Source organism: Leptonotus elevatus, chromosome 11, assembly GCF_054856555.1.
Source record: "Leptonotus elevatus isolate MCC_2025b chromosome 11, RoL_Lele_1.0, whole genome shotgun sequence".
Classification (NCBI taxonomy): Eukaryota; Metazoa; Chordata; class Actinopteri; order Syngnathiformes; family Syngnathidae; genus Leptonotus; species Leptonotus elevatus.
In genome coordinates this window covers 10,826,422-10,849,955 of record NC_141249.1, presented here as the reverse complement: position 1 = coordinate 10,849,955, position 23,534 = coordinate 10,826,422, and the positions used below count along the sequence as shown (strand labels likewise).

At 36.5% G+C, this 23,534-nt stretch overlaps 1 protein-coding gene across 1 annotated transcript; it reads left to right on the top strand.

Annotated features, from left to right (window-relative positions):
- The first annotated feature begins 5,246 nt into the window (after positions 1 to 5,246).
- Positions 5,247 to 22,803, top strand: adgrl4 (adhesion G protein-coupled receptor L4). The gene is made up of 16 exons (XM_086089273.1): positions 5,247 to 5,502; positions 5,684 to 5,833; positions 9,305 to 9,454; positions 11,264 to 11,413; positions 11,547 to 11,617; positions 12,406 to 12,585; positions 12,709 to 12,892; positions 12,960 to 13,073; positions 14,486 to 14,685; positions 16,809 to 16,988; positions 17,065 to 17,268; positions 19,962 to 20,182; positions 21,399 to 21,465; positions 21,552 to 21,643; positions 21,728 to 21,896; positions 22,409 to 22,803. Exons 1-16 carry the CDS (start codon positions 5,388 to 5,390, stop codon positions 22,469 to 22,471), a joined length of 2,310 nt encoding a protein of 769 aa, XP_085945399.1. The 5' UTR covers positions 5,247 to 5,387; the 3' UTR covers positions 22,472 to 22,803.
- Positions 22,804 to 23,534: the final 731 nt, after the last annotated feature.

Here is a 23,534-nt window from a genome sequence, read left to right as displayed (position 1 = left end):
ATAAAAAAGTCCAATACCGATATTCGTCAAAAGGTCCAATATCGGCATTATCACCTAGTGTAGTGTATACGACAAATGGTGATCCCAACTTGCTAAAAGGGTCGTTAGAGTATGATTTAAATCACATAGAAGTAAGGGATTTAAACCTAAACATATTAGCTCCCACTGCTGACGCACACATACAACTGTTAACCTGTGCTGTAGTGATTCTGAGGTAACTGCTAACGAAAAAGTAATTGAGTTGCTCCCTACACTTTCATAACATTTCTTCCTCAGAATAAATGAGCTCGGTTATGAGAAAAGACACACTGCTGTTAATGATTTTATAAGCAGGGAGCCCACCTGACATCCTTTTTCTATTACAGTTCTTTATTCAATTTGCAAGGAACGCTGCGGGTGACCTAACCTATAAAAGGCCACTCCAAATTACATTATCAAGCTCCTCGAAATTTTATAAATTCAGAATCGGCCTCACAGGGAGGTGGCGTACACAGTGCCGGTGGCTTCACCTTTAAGTTTGCATAAATCAATTTCACCAAAGGTTACAACACATCATGCGTCATACATCAATGCAGTTTTTAACATCATCACAAATAATTATTTCCAAAGCACAAAAACAAGCAGATTTTATGTAAGGATTACGATGCAGCCACACACACACACACACACACAAAATTGGAATGTAACATCATTGTTAATATTAGTCCAGTTTGTGTAATGATTATGCTATACATGCTCTCAATAACCAACAATTATCATATGAGCCTACAAGTTAAATAACATAAAATAATGCATATTATCGTATTTAATATTCTATTTCAAATAATAAAAATGTATGTTGTACTACTTTAAAGTCACTACCTCATAGCATGATATGATACCATGTACTGTATCCTAAAAGAACACAAGCTCTGTTCATAGTGCCATTTTGTTCCAGCGGTTAAACTAACAAGAGGTTGGTGGTTTGGAGGGGGGGGGGGGGGGGCAATCAGTAACACTTGTGGCTCCTTGCCGAGAATGTGGCTAGGAATATGGATAGGATCATTCAACTGTGTTCAATCCTGGTCGGGACAAATTCCTTTGTGAGGCATTCAAGCATGAAGGAAATGTACTATTTATAAGTTGCATTCTAACTTTGGCGAAACTGCCGTCTTTCAAATTCCAATCTGTGTATACTAACAAGGACAGATCTTTTTTTTTAAATGTGTGTATGTATTTTGTGCGTTTACACCAAATTAACATTTTCATTATGATAGAATTCTGAAAATGACAAAATATTTTATTTATTTGAAGGAAGAAAGAAAATATGTATCAAAACATGTAACAACATTAAACAACTTTAAAAAAAAAGAGTCGATATTAATATCACTCACCAATGGCCATGCCAAAGAACATTTTTAAATGTCATCTGACACTAACGACATCTACGCAACAAATTCAGAAGCAAGAAATTACTGTATATATTGAAGGGGTCATTATGAGTCCACTCTAGTTTGAGTTAAAATAAGACTTTTGAAACATTAAACATTTAACACTGTGACAAAGTTGGAACAACACTTAGTAATTGAAATTTTACACAGTGCTGAATTTATAGAACACTAGTGTGTAGTGTCAAAAGTTAACCCTATCAATTTGATTGTGGTCACAGAACGAATTAAACTCAAGGCACCACTGTATGGCATTTCTGTACCCCCCCCCCCAATCCAAAAAGAAAGAAAGAAATGCAATACAAATAAAAAAAAAATTATGCAATATGGGGGAATTTTTTTAAAATTATTTTACATTGTAATATTATTATTATTATTATTATTATTATTATTATTATTATTATTATTATTACATTTCAATAAAAATATATTATTTGAGATGCAAGTGTTTTGAGTTCAGTTTGTGGTCACAGAAGGAATTAAACTCATATCTCAAGGCACCACTATGGCAATTGTGTATTTGCCACCCCCTTCACCCCGCCTTCCCCCCCAAAACATTTTTTATTAAATAAAAATAAATTGATGCAATGTGGCAAATGTTTTAAAATTATTTTTCATTGTATTATTATTAATATTAGTAGTATTAGTATGAGTATTAGTATTATTACATTTCAATAAAAATATATGATTTGAGATGCAAGTTTAGATTGTGGTCACAGAACAAATTAAACTCATATCTGAGTCTCAAAGCACCACTATGGCACTTCTGTATTTGTTTGGTTATTGTTTTTCCCCCTAAAAAAGGAGCATTTTTTAGGGACTCTTCAAAAAATATATTTTAATTCTGTTCATCCAAATATTTTTTAAATATCTTCCACAAATGTAAAGACTATGTGAGACTGATTTCCACTCACACAGGCGCTAGCAGGAGTAAGGAACACAAAACTATGCTCACTTTTCAACCTTGGGTGTTGGACTAATAAAGCACTCTCTGTTTTATGAGAGAGAGTTGTGGCCATCTGTGGCCCAGTAAACAGTCCTCCCATCAGGCGGACCATAAGGCTCACATCACGTGTGCCAAGTATCAAAACAGATTACCCAGCAAACATTGCACTTCAACTCTCGATATTGCCCAAACCTGCACAAAATTCTGCCACTTGGGAGTCCGAATTTCCATATCAATAAGAAAGCAAAGCAAAGTCTCCGCACTCCTCTCAGGTCTTCTCTTTTTTTTTTTACAATACAAACTATGAAGCTCTCATGGGAGCTTTTAAAAACTTCTCACTCACTGCGAGCACTCCCGAGAAGAGGGAAAAGCATAGTGCAAGGGTGCAATCAGTCCAGGTTTGTTCGAGTCAACATCACTTCCTTCCTTACGGTTTAAGGAGGAATTGGTAGCGAGACATTCAGATGTCTTTTTCACCGAGTTCTTTCCCAGGACAGTAATGCCGAGCAATTCTAACAGTGCCATTCGATGCAGCTGCCTCTCTCAGCAAACTCTACGCCTTGCCTAAGCAATTCAAACCGCCTCCACAGATTGCAATAAAGTCAACAAAGAAGTTCTCCGAGGGAGACTATTCATCAATGAATGTGTTTGTAAGCGAAAAGTCGGGTATCAAAAGACCTCAGTCACACCTGAATGGCTACTTGTCTTTACTGAGCTCACATTTCATTTCACCTGTTTCCTAACTTGCTCCACGTAAATGATGCATTGACACAACAATTTGGAGCATTAATATTCATAGGCTGGATGGATATAAATGGTAGCTTAGAAGGAGAAGAAGAAAAAATCTTACTTACCGGTACCTAAAAGAAACTTGAGTATATTCACACCTGGTTCCATAATATTAGTTGTTTCACAGTAGTAGTGTTTCCCACCAGAGGGGCGGGGGTGGGGGGGGGGGGGGGTACACAATTACACTCAGAACATATTTGTCAAGAAAAACAGTCTGGAGAAGTTAAGCCATCAAAACAAAAATTACTTGAGGAGTTCTGCCAGTTTCACATGAGCAGTGATTGGGACAAAAAAAAAAAAGAAGTATATTCCAAGTGTTCATCACAGCAAATACAGTAAGCAGTTCATTGTTTTGTTTGCATTCTAAGCCATTAAAATTTCCACCAGTCGACACTAATCTGATTTTAATCACGCAAGCAGCAATGATGTAATAAATTGGTGAAACTTAAATAACCCAAAAGTGTTGTGAGACTTTTTCACATAACAGTTGAACTCTTATTAAGTACTCAGCCGAATAAATCATTGGATAAATGCAAGACTAAACGAGCAACATGTGTGCTTGTTACACGTTGGCGGAAATTGTATTTTCAACCACAACGCTCTGGCACTTTTCTGTTGCCGTCTGCGCAGAAGTGACCTTTCTTCTTCACCCGCAGATGTTTGGACTGTTCGGGTTTGGTGGCAGCGACCGAGGACTCTCCAGACAATAACCTGTTCTATTCACATGTGGACTCTATTAGCATTACACAGAAATATGGAACAAGAGTCTGTGAAGGCTGTTCGGTACCGTGACTAAAGCAGTGGTTCTAAAACGTGTTGGAGGAACTGAACCAATCAGTTTCCTGTCAATATTCACAGAACCCTTCTTTATTGAAAAATAACATAATACTTTTTTATTTTATTTTTTTTAAATTTAAATTAAAGACATAAGTTTACTGGTGTAAAATTGGTGCCTTGGCCCAATAAATGTTGTGCAACCCTGCTTTAGATCACAAACTACTTCAGACTGAGTAATCCGCCTCTGCTGGTTGCAGCCATGTAGTGCACTGGACTCCATCTTGCTTACATTTTTGTTTCAGATTAATCAACATTCAAACAAACGTATAAATATGTTTTTGAGAGTGAATGACAAAGTATTAAAAACCGTATCTATTCGTTTTTTGGAGTGACGGATAAAGTATTAAAAAAAGCATTTATACGTTTTTTGGTTTGAAATCAGTCAATATCAAGGACATAATAAAAAAAAAAAACTCCACAAACATTAAATTCCAAATAAAATTTTGCGGAGGCAGTAACTGGTTACATTTTTTCTTTTTTAAATGAAAATAACACATTCAGTGTTACACAAACATTGACATCAGTATGATGAGATGAAAATGTTTTCATAATTCTAAGTCAATAATTTTAAATATAAATTAAAAATGACTTTGAATTGTCAGGTATTCATGACAGTAAGGAAATACTTTTGAATTCACGTAAACAGTAAATTTCAAGAAAACAGTAAGATACAAAAAAAAATTGGGCTTTAAAATTCAATTTTCTTGTTAAAAAGAGATATGAAAATAATCAAGTCATGGTTTTATGAATCGATATCACGCTGGAAAAGGAAAATAAATTCAAAATCAATTATTCGATTCTTTTTTTAAACCCAGCCCTAAATATTATGATTATGAAAAAAATATACATATAAGTGATATTTCTGAAAAAGAATGTAGTGAAAATGTCAGGAAATTGTTGCTCATTTGTTTGAAAATGCCAGCAAATAGAATTTACTGTAATTAGTAGGAGCAGCTCAAATCTTGTCCAGTCATTAAAACGCAGCAAGATGACAAGACACTGTACGTTACCCACTTGGGCTTGTGTAGTTAAAGATGGCAACAGTGGAGTTATGTAAAGTTATCTGCGGAAGGGAGGAGGTCATCCTTAACTCCAGCCATAGTCTGCGTTGTGTCCTGAGTGAAATCTCATTGGACGATTGGAACAATGGCAACAGAGGCTTTCCAAAGGGCAACATGAACCACAGGAAGTCTAGAAATACAAACACAAATGCTTCGAAACATTGCACAGTATAGTGTATAGTAATTGTAGTAAAGTGAAGAAGTACTTGGTGGAGAGCATTAAGTAGATGAGGGACTTTGCTGCTATAGTCTTTTTGGCAAGAAGCAGATTAAAGATCAAGACAGGAAGGGCCAGGTTTAGGGAAACAGGAAAAGTGATGCAAGGAAATGGACGACGTCAGAGTTCAGCCCACTGCGCACCGTGTCCTAAAAGCCAAATTCAGAACCAGCGCAATTATGAAGCCTTCGCTGTGGTCACCGATGAAACTAGTACTTTTGGCAGGTATGTGAATCAAGCAAAATTGACATAGTTGAATGCGGCTGAATGTTAACGTGAACAAATATATTACCATTACTACCAGAATGTACTCAAATAACTCATGTAATGTATATTACACCAGTGCAGGGACTGAAATGTTGTGTTCCATTTTCAAAGGTACAATTTTGTGTTTGTGTCCGTACAGCATGGCTCTCCAGTATGATGGATCCCTGCCGATTCTCTGACATTTGTAAATCTTGCCACAAACTAGCATCGTGCAAGGCTTTCAATGGCTCCAATGAGGCTTGCTTTTGTCACAATGGATATACCGGAGATGGGACAACGTTTTGCAATGGTAAATATCAATACACAATAACATTCATGCGCTGAATAGTTCTACTGTTGACAGTTGTGTTTATGTTTTGTTGACATTCTAAAATGTTGTGAATCTCATATTTAAAAAAAAAAATGCTGATAGGTTATCTGATTATTAAAACACATAATAATGGTAGCTAATTGAAATGTCCATACATATGTTAGGGGAACCTTTAAAAGCATCTGTCAAATGGGCTGAAAAATAATTAAGACTGAAAAGTTAAGCAAGGAGCCTGTTTAAAAAAAAAATGATTGGGTGAGAACCTACTTCTATTTTACTCCACGAGCGAGTGGTCATTTTATATATTAATACTGTTAATTAAGTTGAATACAGTAAAATCTCTATGTTCCAGGTTCCAGGAATCCGGACAACTTGTTATTTCAGGTGTGATGTTCAACTTTATAGCTTCGACTGTACAGTTTTATTATTACTTTTCTGAAAAATTCCAAGTAATTAGTAGTGTTAAATGGAAAATAATTAGTGCACTATTGACAATTAGTAGTACAGCAGCTTGATTATTGGATGTAGGAAATTGAGCAAAATACAGTGCAAATTTAAAGAAATAATATTAATAAATTAAACCAGCTCTCTTAAGTCCAACAAAGTCATCTGCAGTCAAAGTTGAATTTAAGTTAAAACAGTAACTTGTGAAAACGAAAATAATATAGTGTGATTAATATCATAAACACAAGTGGTCATAGTTACAGGAGCTTAACCAGACCATGAATTTCATTTTACTGACTGTAAGAAACTGAAAGTAATTCAGCTTAACAGGGTCCTAAAGTAGTTTGCTCATTTATACATTTAACTATGAGTCAAATCCCAACAATAACACAGTTTCTATACCCAGTACCAGTTCGGTGTAGCATGCTGACAAAGCTACAAATTGGACAAAAAGCCTTTACCAAACAGTACGTTTTAATTATGAAAAGCTAGCCAACTTAGCTCAGCGAGTCAGTGTATTTATTACCTCTGCTTCAAAGAGCTGTCTTCAGATTGGTGGTTGACTTGACAAACATTTTAAGTTCCAGAAATGTTTTTGTCATGCAAGCTTCGCTGACATTTTAGTACTAGCACTACATCTGGGCAAGAAGTAGCCATGGTCCAGGTGTTAGCGTAGCACATCGGTAGCATCCGGAGAAGCTAGCAGCAAAGGTGAACAGTGCATCAATTGAAAGGGCCCAGTTCGGACATTTGGTTGGTTAGAAGGCTACTTTCTTTTTTTTAAGATGTTAGTTTGTGCTAATTAATTGTCTATTTAAACTAGTTATTTCATACATTTGTTTCGTATTCACATAGCTGAATATCATATTGAAATGCTACAAGCTTTGCAACACATATGTATGTTGATCTTCGTGATTGTGCAAAGTAAACATCCTAACACGTACAATAACTACAGCTTGAGTAATTTGATGAAACACCTTTAAAACTATCTTTATTAACAAATTCAAAGGTTTAAAAAAAAAAACTTTTTTTTTTTTTTTAAATCAACCACAAGTAATGTTAAACTTGAATTAATCAAAGACTTTATGTGTATGTAACTGGTGGCTAGAGGCTAAAATTTTGAGTTACAGAAAGTTGGTTATTAGTCATTAATCTGTCTTCTTGTGTTTCTGCACTGTTTAGAATATGTTTCCAGATGAACCTCACTATCTCAAATACTCTTTTTATGTCAAACATATCTACTTTTCTATCGTGGGTTAGGGTTATAGAATGCTCGATACCACTTTTTTTCACACCAATAGGCTACGAGTATGAGTACTCATTTCTTGAGTAGTCACTATACCAACTACAGGTGCTTTTAGTACTTTTGATACACCCCCCCCCCCCCCCACCCCAACAACAAAAAAAGCACAGACACATAATTTTTAAGGAAGACCTATACAATGTATCCAAATATAGCATTTTTTGTAACTTAAAATTGCATGAAACTAATTGTAATGTTCAATTCTTCTCATTTCTAGTTCCTAATCGTAAAACCGCCACAATAGGCCGCCAATGGAGTATATTGAAAAACAGTCAACCACATAAAAACAATGAGAACTCTCACTCAGGAGCTGATACTTTTAGTGACATTTTAAATATTTACATTACTAACACATCTAATGGTGGCCCAAGAGTTTTGCACATGCTGTAAATTCCATTTTCCACCACATAGACACTGGCAGATGATTCTGGGACGAGCAGGGTTGAATAAAGTTCACTCTATAAATTTGCTATTACGACTTCACTTTGCCGTTTTTGTCATGTAAACAGAGAAAAGCCATTTTTTATTTCAATGGTGCTGCAGATGAAACATGAAAGTCAGCACGCAGGCGCGATACTTGTGTCAGAGCGACTGCTACGGCATCCTGTGCACGCTGCGAGGTATTTCCCTTTTGAATCCTAGTCACCTCTCATGAGAAGGCAGGATATCCCCTCTTGGACAACCTTTGTGCATAAAGTACAGACAAGAGGAAATGCACAGTATTTGTCATACATTGACACGTGAAAACAACAGTGGAAATTCAGATCAAGTCGGTTCCAGTAAATTGCATGGGGAGAGACGGTTTACCTCAACATCAGCTGAAATAATTCCAGTCAGAGATCAGCTGTTAAATTAATAGTATTTAAAGTAGGATTAAACACAAAATCCCGAAACCTTGCAGAACAAGGACGTGGCATGTAATTATTTGTAAGAACATGCCTCCAAGTCAAAACAAAAACTGTTTTGTTTATGACTGAGCGAATCCTATGTTTACACAGCAGCCACCCATTTGATACATTTTATTTGTCTGTTTGTGAGCCAGACATTCAAATTAGAATGATGTGCATTTTTCCCTTCTAGCAAACAAAGAAAAAAAGAAAAAAGTTGCACAATACACCAACTGGAAATAAGTCAAATCCAGCCGTTTTTGTCCATCTTAGGGGCCATTTTGCCACTTGCTGTCGACTGGAGATGACATCAACAACCTATCAGAGCTCACCTGTTTTCTGAAGCTATGCTGTGATTGGTTGTTACCTGAGACCTGAGCAACATTGATGTCATCTTGAGTGGACAGCAAGTGGCAAAATGGCCGTCCCCTAAGATGATTGAAAAATTAAAATGGAAATGGCTGGATTTTGCTGTTTAACTCATATTCCACGATGTCTGAATGCCAAAATAAGACTAGTGGTGCTGCATAGAACATAATTATCATTGTCAATTTGTTTCCTTTGTTTTTTGGGGGGGGTTCTCGAATATAACTTTCTCTGCCAGCTGGTGTGATTTAGATCAGTGGTAGTCATTCACGATCCTTTACGCCAAACATTGTAGAATCAGTCTAAATAAACCAAAACCTATAGCTTGTCTTGAAACATCAACTTGGTACTTTCTGCTGTTTTCTGTTGTCTACTTCATGAACCAGTCATGCCAAGTGACTCCTTGAGGGTTCCCCAAGTGACTGTAATGTTCTTCTCTTCTTGCCACAGATGACAATGAATGCCAGAATGTGACAAACATCTGCGGCAACAAAGGCAACTGCACCAATACATTGGGCAGTTACTACTGTACGTGTTTGCCGGGTTACATTTCAACTGGACAGGCCAAGTTCCAGACCAATGATGGCACTGAGTGCAGAGGTAATGGTACATTCTGAAACGCTACTTTTAATTCACTCCCAGCCATTTTCACTGAAGCAACCCCCCTTCGCTCACGGCTGTTTTACTGGATTTTGCAAGGTCCGCAGAATATTCTATTCTATTGCTATAAGAAGATTGAACCTACTAAAAAAAAAGATTAAAGTCTCTTCTTTCATCAGGGGAAAAAAAGTATATTTGTATCTGTTTGGTTTTGCAGCAATTAGAATTAGAATATAGCTAAGTTAAATCAATATTCACATACCTGATGAAAACGCTGACAAAAAGAGCTTGTTGCAACATGACCCTGGCTGATCACTTATACTCTGCTGCCACCTGCTGGCCCTTTTTTGTAATAACTACCATTGCTTTAAGCCACCTCTTCATGTCGGAAGCTGCATCCGAGCCTTCTTTATGCTCTTGCATTAAAAAAATTAAAAAATAAACATGTAAATTCATTTTAAGAGTGAAGGACAAAGTGGGCGGCCATTTTACCACTTACTGACAACTCAGCTGTAAATTACATCACAGTTGCTCAAGTCTCATGTAATGACCAATCACAGCTCACTTGTTTTATGAGTTTGATCATGTGATGTGATGAAGTTGAGCCATGATTAGTTGGCACTTGAGCCCTGAGAAACTGACTGTGATGTTGTTTTCAGCCAACAGCAAGTGGCAAAATGGCCGCCTACAGAGAGGGATAAAAACGGGTGGATTTTGCTGGTTAATTCACATGATCAAAATGATACGAATTAGAATTTACATTCATCCAAAACAAAAAAAGCTCTTTGTGTCAGATTTGTTAGAGCTGCCTGGTTTTTCTTAAACCAAAGCATCACCGAATGGTCGAAGCTCTACAATATATAACAAAGTCAGTTATTTATCATTCGGTCTTCTTTTCATATGGACTAAAACTAGGAAGTGCTCCACTTAGCTGTTTGTTGACTTTTATATGGTGTTTTGTATGGTGTCAAAAAATAATACCGGTAGCCTATAATAATGGGTGTGGTATGATATGACACAGCACTACAGTATTGTTTAATACACACGGGGAAAACATTTGTAATTCATGCAGTCAGAGACTTTTTCTTATTACCCAAGTGGTTGATGTGCAAGAAAGAATGATAGCTCATGTTAGGTAATTAACTAATGTCCCAAAAGTCGAGTAGCTTTTAGTTGTCATTAACATAGTTCAAATAATTTAATGACTTCAAAAATTGAAATTGAGGATTACGGTGATTACGACCCAAAATGGTAATTCAGAAAATTAGCAACAGCATTAGTTAAAGCTTGAAGAACTTATGTGTGATTTCCTTTGTGTCATTATGGTAATGTATTTGCAAATTACTGACTTACCTTCTCAACGCCTGTAAACGCAGTTGAACAGCTGTTAGGTGTTAGCTGCTGGAACAGCGTGTGAATGTGCGAACTGTTTTGTCTTTCACTGAACTATGGAGGATAAACACATTGGAGGTGCTTCTTCCCCGGGCCTTTCGCTTCCTCCCCATCTGCTGCTCTGAGAATTCTCCCGAGAACTTTGGCTCAATATGCAGCATGAACAACAACACCTTCGTTGCAAATGTGCAACTGTAGTTCTCAGCCCACACACATAATGAAAACATGTAGTCCACCATATGCATCATTATTACTAAGGATATTTCAAATGAAATCACGTTATCAATTACAATGCTTAGATTTGATTATGTGTCATTACATTATGTTATGTGCTTGGCTCTCTCAAGTTCAGAATCGCCTTTAATCGCATTGTGTTTGCTTTAAACTGAAGGGAAGCTCTTTGTGTGCATTATTCAGACATTGATGAATGTGAGGCAGGACAGGCATGCGGACCGAACTCACACTGCCATAATATCAATGGATCTTTCTATTGCACTTGTCAGCGTGATTACATCCCAACTTCTGGCACTAAGCACTTTCATCCCGAGCAAGGTGGAAGATGTAAAGGTCAGTATACACATGCACGCTCACCGCATTTGCTCATATGTTGCCCAGTGTTGATGTTGCATAAAATTCAGACTGGTGAAATTGACGGAACAATGCTTTGGTCCAGCTGATTTTTCCAATTGTTATTTTTCAGATCATCCCCAAAAGCACTGCCATGACAACATTGGGTGCATCACACAGACTGTCAATAAAACACTGGAATATGTAAGTACCTCATCTGCTGGCATTTGACACATCAATTTAACTACTTGGGAAAAAAAATATTAAAAAGTATGAATGTGTAAATAATAATTCTGGAAACGTACAATGTACAAGTAAATATACATTTCAACAAATTCACTTAAATGCTTGATTCTCAGGGTGTGGACCTTTTTTATACAACACTATTTTCAGTTTTTATATTTGATATCTTTATTTAGATACACAAGATAACTATTAGGAAGTGCCATGGTTTTGGTTGGGTCTTGTTTAGTTTCATTTTCTTCATGTTTTGGGTTTGTTTGAGTTTATTTTACCTTAGGTTCGTTCATGATCTGTGTTTTTGTCATATTGATCTTGTGTGCTTCCCTAGTCTGGCCAAGTACCAAGTATCTTGTTTGTCCCTTTCGTATCATTTGATTAAATTACATTTCATCTTTGAGCAATTGCTGCCTTCCTTCCCTGCACTTGGGTTCACATCCACGTCAAACCGTGACAGGAAGATCTCTGTTTGAGTTGACATTACAGCAAACCAGAACAATAATATAAATAGCTTTTACCTCTGTGACGGTGTCAAACAAAACTCAGCTTTGTTATCCTTATTTTTGATACAAGTCTTATATTGCAGCGCATCAGATTTTGCAGGTGCGTCTGAAGGTGAAGAGGTGGAAACCAATTTAATAAAAACAACCCACAGTGTTTTCTACCTTAGTACATCCTTATATCTTTTCTCCTATCAAAATGAATTGTCCAGCTGAATGGAATGTTAGTTGCTTTCTTTGCTGCCCTTTTAGATGAGCAACCTGACTGAGCCCCTAAGCCTACTGAATGAAATTGCTCAGCAGTCGTCCGGGGATCTGACCCCTGTGGAAGTGATTGCGTATGTCGAGGCCCTGAGCCGGTCCACGTCATTGCTGGCCGCAGGAGGAAAGGATCAGCCTGTCGAACCGGCTGTTGTCCACTCAACGCTCACAGTAATCCTCACTCACTTGTTTCATTCTTCTCACTCACTGTTTCGACCATGACGCATCTTATCTTGCAAAATTTGTGGCAAGCATGTTGGAGGAATAACATATGGAGTATGCTCTTGTCAACAGAAATTAGTTGAAGCGGTAAACAACTTGGTAGAGAAGGATGAGCTGATAGCTTGGAGCAGGATCAACGAGGAGCGCCGGGAACGAACCGTCACCAAGCTCCTGCATGCTGTTGAAGAAAGTGCTCTTATTTTGGCTAACAGCCTCCAATCGTCCAATGAGCTTCAAATTAACGATACACAAATGGGTAAGGTCGTTATTTACACGTTGAGTAGTGTTCGTCAATATTAACATCTGTTAATCCTCTTTAACAGAAATGAGACTTTTCACTTTTGAAGCTCATCACAAAAAAGCCACATTGTCATCCACCATGGGAGGGGACATCGTGACTCTAACTCCAAAGATGAAACCAAAGGAGGATAGTAACGGTGAGCCTAATCTTGGTCATATGACAAAAATAATGCTAGTTTAGGAATGGTTGCAAAAAAATAATGAAGAACCACTGATCTAAGAGCAAAAATAGCAAATACCGTACTTCACCTTAATTCAAGACCCTATGAAGTGAAATCATCCACCTGTTACAAAATACATTACATGTTTGAGTATAATTGCTGAAAACGTGTTCAATGACTGAGAACTATGTACAACTTACCGATTTAGCTAGATACTCCATACCACAAAAAAATGCATCTTCTCTGGATCGCACAATTTACCGAACAGCTCAGTGTCATTATTTAACTCATTCACAACCATTGACGGCTCTCAACGTAAATTTTTACTGAGATGACACTGAGTGAGTTAACTTCCCAAGCAAGGAGGTGACACCACGTACGAGCCCATGGCCCGTACAATGAGCAATTGACGTCCTGGAAGCCTGTTAGCTCGCGTGCTAGCTGGTGGCTAGTGCTTCTCATCATAGCTTGGAAATTCCCACGATTATCCGCTGGGCTATTTCAGCCATTGGAGGCTTTAAAGTGAGAGTGTGTATTATTTAGCACCATCTAGTGGTAAATTAATAATCATTCTTTAAAAAAAAAACAATATGCTGTTCTATCACATCAACATATATATATTTTTAATATAATTGTTGATCAAGTAATCGCTAATTATATTTCATAGGTTGTGCCACACCTTACACGAGGCTGGCATTTTTTACCGCCATCTTTCTGCTACGGATACCGGAAGGAGAAGAACTTTGCGAACCAAGTTAGCCTCTGGTGGTGCTTGCAGCTAGTGTCGGACCCAATGGGTCGATCACCGCTTAACTTCCGGGGCCTGCAGGTGGTCGCCGCTAAGTCCTATGATTGAGGCTTTTGCAAGCTTCTCCCACTCGCCGCTCTTGTTAGCCGCTCTTCGGCTCTAGCTGCTCCTGCTCGCTCGCTCCAAATAATAATTGGTAATAATTAGTGGTAGCATTGTGCTTAAAAATGGTTGTATTCTATTAGTTCACCACTAGATGGCACTAAATAATACACACTGTCACTTTAAGCAGATATAATTTTTTAGCTTAAACATGAAGGGATGTGTTGGTTTAAGAAAGGAGTGTCTTTCACTTTAAAGATAAATCATTTTTGGCCCAGAGCGATGTAAGATGTATTGACCACAATGTGGATCTGTAAAAGAATTGTAAATGTGCATCTTAGTATATTTGTTAATATGGAAAAAAAAAAGATTGACTAAATCAATCATGGAAGGGAACTATACAAATATTTATAAAATATTGGATGTTGAGACATTACAAATTTCAGGATTGTCAAATCCGACACTCCTTGTCCATCAGCAAAGACAGCCAAAGAATGAGCTTTGACCGTGTGTTTGCTCAACTTGTGTTGTCCATCAGAGAGCGTGTCAGTGCTGTTTGTGCGATATGACAGCATGGGAGACATCCTGAAGCCGAGCATCGACCCGGGTGTCACCGACTACTCGCGCTATGCAGAAACGGGGGAAATCACTGTCAATTCCCAAGTGGTGGCAGCGGCCGTCAAACCTGCTGACGTCTACCAGCTTGACCATGTCATCTTCACTCTGAGGCACGTTGAGGTAAAGATGAACGGGCACGCTGAGCTCTCACTCAATTTGCTGATGCTGCAAATTTGCGGCACAGAACCTTTTTGGGGGGAGTTACCCTTAATATCTGGTCATTCTGCTGCAGTAAGCATTTTTGTGCTACACCTTACAAACATTTAGTTTTATTCAGTTTGATATATTGTATCCAAAACACCAATAAGAATAACTACTGCGAGACTTGCTTCTGTCGTTGTGCCAATTAACATTTGGATTCTTATGAAGAAGTACTAGGGCTACAATTAAAAGAAAAAAAGTTGGCAACAATTGAGTTAACAAGGTAAATTGCACGATATGACATGTGTAAAACTGTAATGAGTAAATGTTTGAATCCAGCTCCAGGAATAAATACTGATGATGGTGTGTTGAGACTGATGATGGTGCTAAACAATGAGTATGTAAATGTCAAATTTATACAAAATTCTTCTCATAACATTAAGATTTTATTCTAGAAAAAAAAACTTTTTTTGATCTTTTAATATTCCAGTTTTTTTTGTCATTAAATGACCAGTTTCCTGTCATTCACCTTGTCATGACTTTTACTTTCTTACTATAGTACTTTCTGACAGTATATTACTTTTTTATTGATGTTATTCCTGCAATTTTTTTCAAAGTTATTTTATGTCATCCTTTTCTACTTTTCAGTCTCTCCCTATACTACGTCTTTATAGAATTTAGTGAGTACCAAAATATCTCACCTAACAATTCCACCTTAAGACCCAAACTGCAATAGTACAATGTGATATCACGATATAGGGATGGACAAGTATCAGTATTGGGACGATATGCAGTCTCATTTCATACTCACGATGCCTCATGTGGCCATTTCATGATCAAGAACTAGATATTTGAAGAATTATAAGAATTGCCACTCATTTCAAGCAATTTTAAGGTCTTTCTTTAAAATGATCTGTAAGTGTTTTATTTATTTATTTATTTATTTTTAAGTATTCTTATTTGGCAATTCATGCCAACACAATTAAAAACTCACTTCTGATCTTACATTTAACGCAAATACTTTTGTAGAGTTGGGATTCAAAGAATAACAGTAATGATTTATTTTGTATTTACATTTTTGTGGCGTTTGTTAAATTTATTAGTAGTTCATTTATTTGTCCTGAAACATATTGGATTATTATTTTTGTTGACAGATGACATAATGATGTTACCAAGTCAAGAAATATGAAAACAAAAATGTAATGACAACGCCCTGCACAAATTTTCTGCCATTTAAGTCATTCACCCCCAGCCATTTTTATTGAAGCAACCCCCTTCGCCTATAAAAACATGGAACCTACCAAAAGAAAGACTAGAGTCACTTCTTTCATCAGGAAAAATAGTATAGTTGTATTTGTTTCTGTTTTATAGCAATTAGCATTAGCTCAGTTTCATCAATATTCACATTCCTAGTGAAAACACTGGCAAATAAAGCTTGTTGCAACATGGCCCTTATTGATCTTTTATACTCTGCTGCCACCTGCCATTGCTTTAAGCCACCTCTTCATGTCAGAAGCTGCATCCAAGCCTTCTGTATGCGCTTGCATAAAAAACATAAACGATTAGAGTCTCTTCTCTTCATCAGGAAAAAAAGTAAAATTCTATCTGATTCCGTATATATATATATATATATATATATATATATATATATATATATATATATATATATATTCCGTATATAGCTAAGTTTAATCATTATTCACAAATCAGTTTAAAATTGTGGGGAGAACAGCTTTTTTCAACACGGCCCTGGTTGATCTCTTATACTCTGCTGCCACCTGCTGGCCGTTTTGGTTCAGCTGTTCTCTTCAGTTCAGAGGCTGCATCAAACCCTTTTGTATGCTCTAGCATAAAATAAACATTATATATATATATATAGAGAGAGAGAGAGAGAGAGAGAGATATGTATATATAAATACATCTTTGGGAAACTGGTCATATTTAAAATAGAACGTATTTATACGTTTTGGGGACCAAAAAGTTAATATCATCCTAATGCTACCAATTTTCTACCTTCACTGTTACACAAATAAGAATGCTGTTCCAAATGCAATACATATATGCATCTAACTGTATTTTTTGTTTCCTTTTCTCCTTCAAAGCCCGTCGACCTCAAAACCGATGTGACCAAATGCGCCTTCTGGGAGTACAAAACCGACAGCCTGCAAGGCCACTGGGCTACGCACGGCTGCAAGACCGTGCACGTCAACAGCAACGCGACCACGTGCACCTGCAACCACCTCACACACTTTGCTATCCTCATGTCGTCGGGGCGAGCCAATGTAAGGCTTCATGTTAAAGTGAAAACACAAATTAAACTGTGAATAAAGACACCATCCATTTCTCTTTACATGTCAGTTTGTCGCCCACCAAACCGTCCTGACCCGCATCACACAGCTGGGGATGATCATCTCCCTCATCTGTCTGTCCATGTGCATTTTCACCTTCTGGTTCTTCAGCGAGATCCAGAGCACCAGGACCACCATTCACAAGAACCTGTGCTGCAGTCTGTTCATGGCCGAGTTCATCTTCCTGGTGGGGATCAACATGAACACGCACAAGGTGACGACAAAAAACTCGTGTGGTCACTAATACAGCCCTTCTTAAACATTTTCAATCCAATCCACTGTATTTCTATAGTACATTTTATAAACAAGTGTTTTCTAAGTGAGCTCTGCACACCATCATACATGTAAAATCTAGTAAAACCAACTATAAAAATAAAAAACAGCCAATAAAATACTAAAATAAAATAAATACAATTCTAAACCACACACCCTCCCTTATCCTAACATAGATTGCAAACAGCATGCAAATGTTCCCTACAAATACTCAAAAAAATAATATTGCATGGAATTATGCAAACAATTTATAAAGAGCTACTACAATATTGAAATACATTGCTGAACTGTTGCCTTGCAACAGCAATGGTTGTTTTGAAGTGCTCGATAAATAAAGTTGAGTTGAGTTTTAAGAAAACAAGGTAACTGACAGGAGTGAATACTATTGTATATTTTGAAATTAAATTAACTAGTATGGAGCCGCAGTTTACTAATATGTTCCCTCCCTTTACTCACCCTCAATTTACTAATCTGTAAACAAAAATCTGTAACGGAACAGGTACAAATGATTCAAGTGAGGTAACAGTAAACTAAGGTTACAGTTTAGTATATTGAGTGTACATATCAGTAAACTGAGGGAAGAGATTACTAAACTGAGGTTACATATTAGATAAGTGAGGTAACAGAATATAAAGTTGTAAACTGAGGATACAGATTAGTATAGTGAGGTGACAAATTAGTTTGAGGGTACAGATTAGTAAATTGAGTGGAGAGATTATTATATTGAGGGATCATATGACTAAACTAAGGATACATATTAGGAAAGTGAGGTAACAGATTTGTAAACCGAGGTTACTGATTAGTAAAGAGAGGTAACATTAATAAACTAGGGTTACAGATTAGAAAAGTGAGGTTACAGATTAGTAAATTGAGGTGACAGATTAGTAAACAGAGGTTACAGATTAGTAAAGCAAGGTAACATATTGGGAAATTGAGGTTACAGATTAGTAAACTGGGGTTACAGAGTAGTACATTGAGGAAATAAATGACAAAATCAGGGTAAATATTAATATAGTGAGGTAACAGATTAGTAAACTGGGGATACAGATGAGCAAAATGAGTTGACAGATTAGTAAACTGAGGTTACCGATTACTAAAGTGAGAGAACAGATTAATAAATTGAGGGTACAGATGAGTAGATTAGTAAATTCAGGGAAAATATTAGTATATTAAGGGACTATATTAATAAACTAGTAAAGTGAGGTAACAGATTAGTAAATTGAGGTAACAGATGCATACAATGAGTGTGCAGATTAATAAACTGAGGGTACAGATTAGCAAAGTGAAGTAATATATCAGTAAATTGAGGGTACAGATTAGCAAATTGAGGGTACAGATTAGTAAAGTGGGGTGATATGTTAGTAAATGTTAGTAAAATGAGGGAACAGATTATTAAACTGACGGTACCGATTAGTAAAGTGAGGTAACAGATTAGTAAAATGAGGGTGCAGATTAGCAAATAATATATATTTTTTCCATACCCTGGCACCAGGGGGGCTCTGTCGTATTTTAAGAAAAAGTTCAATTTCATTGAGGAAAAGCATATATTCAACAACATTTTATGAAACAAAATCACACGAACAACCACCATTACACATTAGTAGAAGGTGCTCATGCAGCCTGTGGAATGCACGCACCACATTTTTGAGAACGCTTGCATTTCATTTTCTATACAACTGCTCCTGTTCAGGGCCATGTGAAACTTGCGCCGACACCAGCTGAATTTGTGTGAAAGGCACTGGTTGCAAGTCTATCACAAGGCACATAAAGAGGCAGACAATCATTCGCACATTCACACAGCCAAAGTGGGAATCGAGGACACGCAGGCGAATGGACGACTACACTGCTTTTGGCGAGTGAGGATAAGCAGTATGTAAAAACTGTATGATGGATGGATGGATGATGGACAACAAAAAAGAGCAGCTATTGTATGTCATCATCATCAGCTTCATCTGTGTCTTCTTAAAAATGTCAGCATTTTAGCCTACAAGAACCCCACTTGGAACTTGAAAGCATTTGCAAAACGTATGGATGTGAAATCAAACCAATGAACCGCAGCGTGTGAATGCAAATAGCAGTCCTTCAACTTAATTAATACCGTGTTACTTATATTTATTTATGATGATGATTGTACAAGTATTTCAATCATTACTAATTAGATTTTTTTTTTTTAAAGTTCTGCTGTTTATTGTATCTAAACACATTAGTTAAGGTCGCACAAACAGTGTCTTTTTAAATGTTGAAATAAAGTACAGGAAGGAAGAAAAATCAACATGCTAATGTCCCTCTGTTGGGTGTTTGGAATGAGAACAATGATGTTATTTTCCTTTTAGTCATGATTTAACGCTCTATTCAAAATTGAGTCTCATATTCAATTCTGTGGGCAAACTGTGTTTTTTTCACACACGGAACTCACTTCATTGCTTTTCTAAATTTGTATCTATCATTTTTATTGTCTCGTTATATTGCAATATCATTTAAGTTTTATGGTTACTTGGTCGTGGTGCAGGAAATGTGCGGCGTTAACATGAAAATCAACATTTAGCAACACTTTTATATGTTTTCAGGTCATTCAAATGGCCTTTTTCAAATGAAATATTCTCTCTCTGTCTCCCATTCTTTGTTTCCTGGCAGCTCTTTTGCTCGGTTATTGCGGGGCTGCTGCACTATTTCTTCCTGGCGGCCTTTGCCTGGATGTGCATCGAGGGCATCCATCTGTACTTAATAGTGGTTGGCGTCATCTACAACAAAGGCTTCCTGCACCGTAACTTTTACATCTTCGGTTATGGAAGTCCGGCAGTGGTCGTGGCCATCTCAGCCACGCTGGGTTCCAAGTATTACGGCACTGATAAAATGTGAGCATGGATATTTTATCTTTTTATTTGATGACGCATTTACAAAGAAGTGTGGCAGTAAAGGTTTGCAAAAAGACCTTCACTAAAACTCAAATGACCATCTTTTAAGCGGAGGGGGAAAAAATCCATGGATTTTTTTTAAAGAAAAGAAATGACATGGCTTGGTTGGGACAAAGGAAGTGGAAGATGGTGACAGTAGATACTAGATAGCATTATTTAAAATAATAATAATTTAAGTTATACACCACAGATTTATTTTTTAAGAAAATGTGGCACCTTATAATTGAATTCTTTACTAAAAATAATAAAATCAAAATCAAAAATCGAATCAAAAATTTTATAAAACTTGATCATGTTAATAATGTCACCAGCATAATAAAAAATCCTAACTGATATTGTAATAACATTATTTCAACAATGTAATAACATCCATCCATCCATTTTCTGTACCGCTTGTCCTCACAAGGGTCGCGGGGTAAAGAAAATGTATGGATGTAATAACTTAGTTATTACATTATTGGAGAGTTATTAGATTTATAGTTGGATCTTTTTTTCTCAAAACTGATAAACCTTGACAGATAATGTAAAAAATGTGTTTATTTTGAGTTCAAAGTTCTGCATTTTGTGTTTTGAGAATCTAAGAATGCTATATACATTTGCAGTAAAAAAATGTAGTGTTTACATTTTGGTGTTAAATGTTTCAGAATTGATTTCACCTCTCAAAAGTGTATTTTTTTTAAACACTGTCTGGTTGACATTTGTAAATAAAGGTCTGTGTTGGAGTTATTTGCCAGAGTTAAACCAACTCTACAGAGAGTTAATCAACGTAAGCTCCGCCCACTTGATTAGGACTGCTCTGCCGCAAAGAGTTTGGGGATATGATATAACCGTGTAATGAGGTAGTAATTATTGTTAAAAATTTTATTACAATATCAGTCAGGATTTTTTTAAATTACATTATTAGTTTTATTACATTTTTGATCAAGTTAAGTGCAAATGTAATTACATTTTCAGGCATTATTACATTTTCAGTAGAGTATTACATTATAGGGTGCTACAAAGCATCTGTGTCTACTACTATTTGCTGGGGCTGAACCAAACCAGGCTGTATTGATTGATATCAGGAGAGCTATAGAAGCTGAGGTCCAATGATAAAAGGCAGGCAAAATTCAATTAATCACGGTTGCTAAGTGGACATGTTGCTTTTGTATTTCAGGTGTTGGCTGAGCACAGAGAACCACTTCATATGGAGCTTCATCGGACCCGCCTGTTTGATCATTCTGGTTGGTCATTTAATCAAATGGCAAGCAAGCACAAAAGTCTAAATTGGAGGGAAATTGTCATGTGATTGTTTTTGATCTCCACTCAGGTGAATCTGCTGGCCTTCGGAGTGATCATCTACAAAGTGTACCGACACACGGTGGTGAAGAAGCCTGAAACAAGCCACTACGAGAACATCAGGTGGGATTGGCAATACTCGATCTGACATGTCCATCTCAGCTCTTATTGTCCATCAGTGTGATTGCGTGACTTGTGACTGGTCAGGTCATGTGCCCGCGGAGCCATAGCGCTGCTGTTTGTGCTGGGCGCCACCTGGACCTTCGGTGTGCTGCACATCCTCTACGAGAACACGCTCACCGCCTATCTGTTCACCATCACCAACGCCTTCCAGGGCATGTTCATCTTCATCTTCCTCTGTGTGCTCTCCAGAAAGGTAAATGTCGCCACCTTCGTTCGTACATAGACTTTTCAGACACACCAGCAGAAATGATAAATGATAAAACCCGTCGAACTGGACGAGAATGAGATGCACAAAAATTCATATTTATCATATCTTAGACAAATTCAGTTTTCTAATTTGAATCAAACAATAATTTTGAATATTATAGAATATGTAATTAAAAAAAAGTCTGATTAGGTTTATAATATTTTGTAAATTGAAATTAATGTCTTAACCCTCCTGTTATGCTTGCGGATCAAATTGACGCATTAAGAAAATCTAGTAAAATAAATAAATAAATAATAATAATAATAATAATATTAAAATATATATATATATATATATATATATATATATATATATATATATATAAAACAAAATGGTTAATTTAGCAATATGTGTATTATTATGGTAGTTATATGAAGTGCTGTAGACATTTGTATTATTTTCCCCTTGGGCTTTGCAGCTGAAATATTGCTAATAAAAGTGGTGGTGTTGTTTTTCAGATTCAAGAGGAGTACTACAGGCTTTTTAAAAATGTGCCATGTTGTTTTGAATGCCTGAGATGAAATTAAGCGCCACGTCAACTTGAACAATAATGTTAGAGACTATGCTTTAAACAGTACAACATGTGAACAGTAATTTTAGGATCTCTTATTCCATACATTCTCTGCTTATATTTAGTGTGTTTTATTTTCTGTTTCAATGCATACAATAAACAATCTCCGGACCATTCATCAAACCAATTCTTATTCGAGTAACCCAGCAATCCACATGCCTTATTGCCTTTACCTTGTTATTTTTGTTTTTATTTAATGCCCATTGTACTCTAACATTACATACCTACACTTGCCCCACTCTTGTGTCTAAATGTTAAGTTAATAATAAAAAGAGTTTAGCAAACAAACCCTGTGTCGTTTATCCAGTTATTGAGTGGTGAAAAGCTCCACTTCCGGGTTGTGCTTCAAGAGGAAATAAGGAACAATGGCGCTATCGAGTGGTCAAAACTATGAACGCCCATCTCTAAACATTTCTTTCTGCTTTGTGTTTGTTTGGTTGATGTTATTTATTATTATTATTATTATTAATATTATTATTATTATTATTATTATTATTAATAATAATAATAATATATTTTATAATATAAAGTGAAACGTGAGCAAATATGCTTTGCTTTTTATTCTTGTGTGCTTGTTGCTATCTCAATAAATTATACTAAAAATATACTAAAATAAATAAATACATTTTTTAATATTGGCATATTTATTTTTGCTACAATGAGGGCAAAAGGTTGTGGTTCATGAGCATTTACTGTACTTGGAAAATGTGAAAGGATTTCACAACGTGCTTAACCTGTATCCACATCACGTCGCTAGATGGCAGCACTCTCCTGAGCAACTGCACTTGCAGGTAAAGACATAATAGTCACACAATGTTTACAGCCTGCCTCCCTGATTGATATTTCATTTAAACTCAATGACATTAGCATTTCACTTACAAAGAATGCAATATGTGCTTTCATATTCATTATCTTGCACATATACAAGACTACTTCTAGAGTTGTGTGTTCAGTGTGTTGGTCATGAATTATAAATGAAATAAACAAATTATATGACTAAAGAAATATAATTA